The sequence below is a fragment of the Montipora capricornis genome, chromosome 14 (assembly GCF_036669925.1).
Source record: "Montipora capricornis isolate CH-2021 chromosome 14, ASM3666992v2, whole genome shotgun sequence".
Taxonomy (NCBI): Eukaryota; Metazoa; Cnidaria; class Anthozoa; order Scleractinia; family Acroporidae; genus Montipora; species Montipora capricornis.
In genome coordinates this window covers 5,685,545-5,687,315 of record NC_090896.1, presented here as the reverse complement: position 1 = coordinate 5,687,315, position 1,771 = coordinate 5,685,545, and the positions used below count along the sequence as shown (strand labels likewise).

Here is a 1,771-nt window from a genome sequence, read left to right as displayed (position 1 = left end):
CATCCATACGTTTACGTGGCATTGCGCTAGACTATATTATTAATCTAGTTGAGTTACAATCTGGGTCCAAGTATAACTTGCCATCCACCAATAGTCGTCTCCTTGTCCCGATCAAGCGTAAAAATAAGAAAACAATGGGCGATCGATCGGTTGCAGTGGCTGCACCTTCACTCTGCAAATCACTGCCACCTGAACTACGCACAATCTCCGACCTTAGCTCGTTTAAGCGTCAACTCAAGACACATCTCTTTAGGGCTGTTTTTTATTAATAGAAATATAAATATCATTATAGCTTTTATTTGCAATACTATTATTATAATTTCATATCTAACTTAGATACAACTCTTATTATAACTTTATAGGTAAATTGGATATTTAGATAAGTTTTATTTCTATTATAGTAATTTTTATTGTCACTATTGCATATTGCATAGATCTTTATTTTTGACATTGCAATGCGCGCATGATCATTGTATGGAACGCTTGCAACAGAAATATTAAATTATTACTATAATTATTAATTGCTCATAATAATAATAATAATAATAATAATAATAATAATAATAATTTAAGTCTCAAGGTTATTTAGCCAGGCACGAGGGCTCTACTAATTGGGAAGACTACAAATTAACTGAAATTAGAAATCAAAAAATAAATAATAAATCAAATTATAAATAGAAACTTGTTAACATTACAACATGATTTACACAAGAAAAGCAAGGAGGTTTGTATCAATAAGGTCAACTCCAGTCTCGCTTTTATTTAAAGACCAAATCATCTGGCCATTTAAGCCGCTGTTACACGTTGAAACTTTTAGCTGAAACTCATGTGCAACGGCCCTGCAAAAAAAAAGTGTCAACAGGCGTTGCACCGTGTAACACATAAGGTCGAAAATCGTTCGGAAACGTTGAAACTGGTCTCGAAATGTTGTTTACCTGGCCTTAGCCGATTTCTGATTGGCTTACGCAGCGTAGCATGACAAGAGCGAGGGAGACCAGTTTCACAAAGTGGTGTTACACGGTGAAACTCTTGTTTTTGTCACCACTGCGATCGTTGCGACTGTTGCAGAAGTAGAAAGCGGTTCTACTTTTGGTGAAACTTGCCTCGCAACGGAAGTTCAAAAAGTTTCACAAACCGACCATGTTACACGGTGCAACGCCTGCTGAAACATGTTTCAGCTAAAAGTTTCAACGTGTAACAGCGGCTTTACTAGTGCAGCTGAGATGTCCAGGAACAGTTTCAGCTAGTGGTCACAACTGGTCTTGAACCGTGGACCTCCATATCTCAAGGCAATTGCCCTGACCACTGGCCACTCAGCCATGCTCATAATTATCCAAATTAATTATGCATAATTATGCAAATATTGATACCGGTATATCGAACTAGGCCTATTGGTACAAATAAAGCCATAAATAAGTAAAATAAATCTCTCTTACTCTCGCATTGATCACCCTTCCAGCCAACCGCACAATCGCAGCTGTATTTTCCATTAGTCATGTCTATGCATTTCCCTCCATTCAAACAGGGATTCGAGTCACAAGCTTGAAAAAAAGAAAGAATGTCAAGACAACTTAGTCTACACTTGAAAACATATCGTTGGTAACATTTGGAGTTTTCCGTTGCGAAAAGCAAGAGTTCATTACCCAAGAGCAAGAATCTAGTAACTAGTAACAAGTTTTTCCCAACAGCATCAGAAAAGTGTCTTCTCTTTTAAACTACGTTTGCGGGAAAATAAACCAAAGACAAAATCAGCTAACTAAATATTGTATCG

General features: G+C 36.9%; 1 protein-coding gene across 1 annotated transcript in view; it reads right to left on the bottom strand.

Moving 5' to 3' along the window:
- The window catches only part of LOC138033705 (retinoschisin-like), a 13,149-nt gene extending 11,612 nt beyond the window's left edge, over positions 1-1,537 (bottom strand). The window contains exon 1 of the mRNA XM_068881498.1: positions 1,437-1,537. Coding sequence (XP_068737599.1) covers positions 1,437-1,497 — 61 coding nt within the window. The 5' untranslated portion in view covers positions 1,498-1,537. The remainder of the gene's footprint in view (positions 1-1,436) is intronic.
- Between the last annotated feature and the right edge of the window lie 234 nt (positions 1,538-1,771).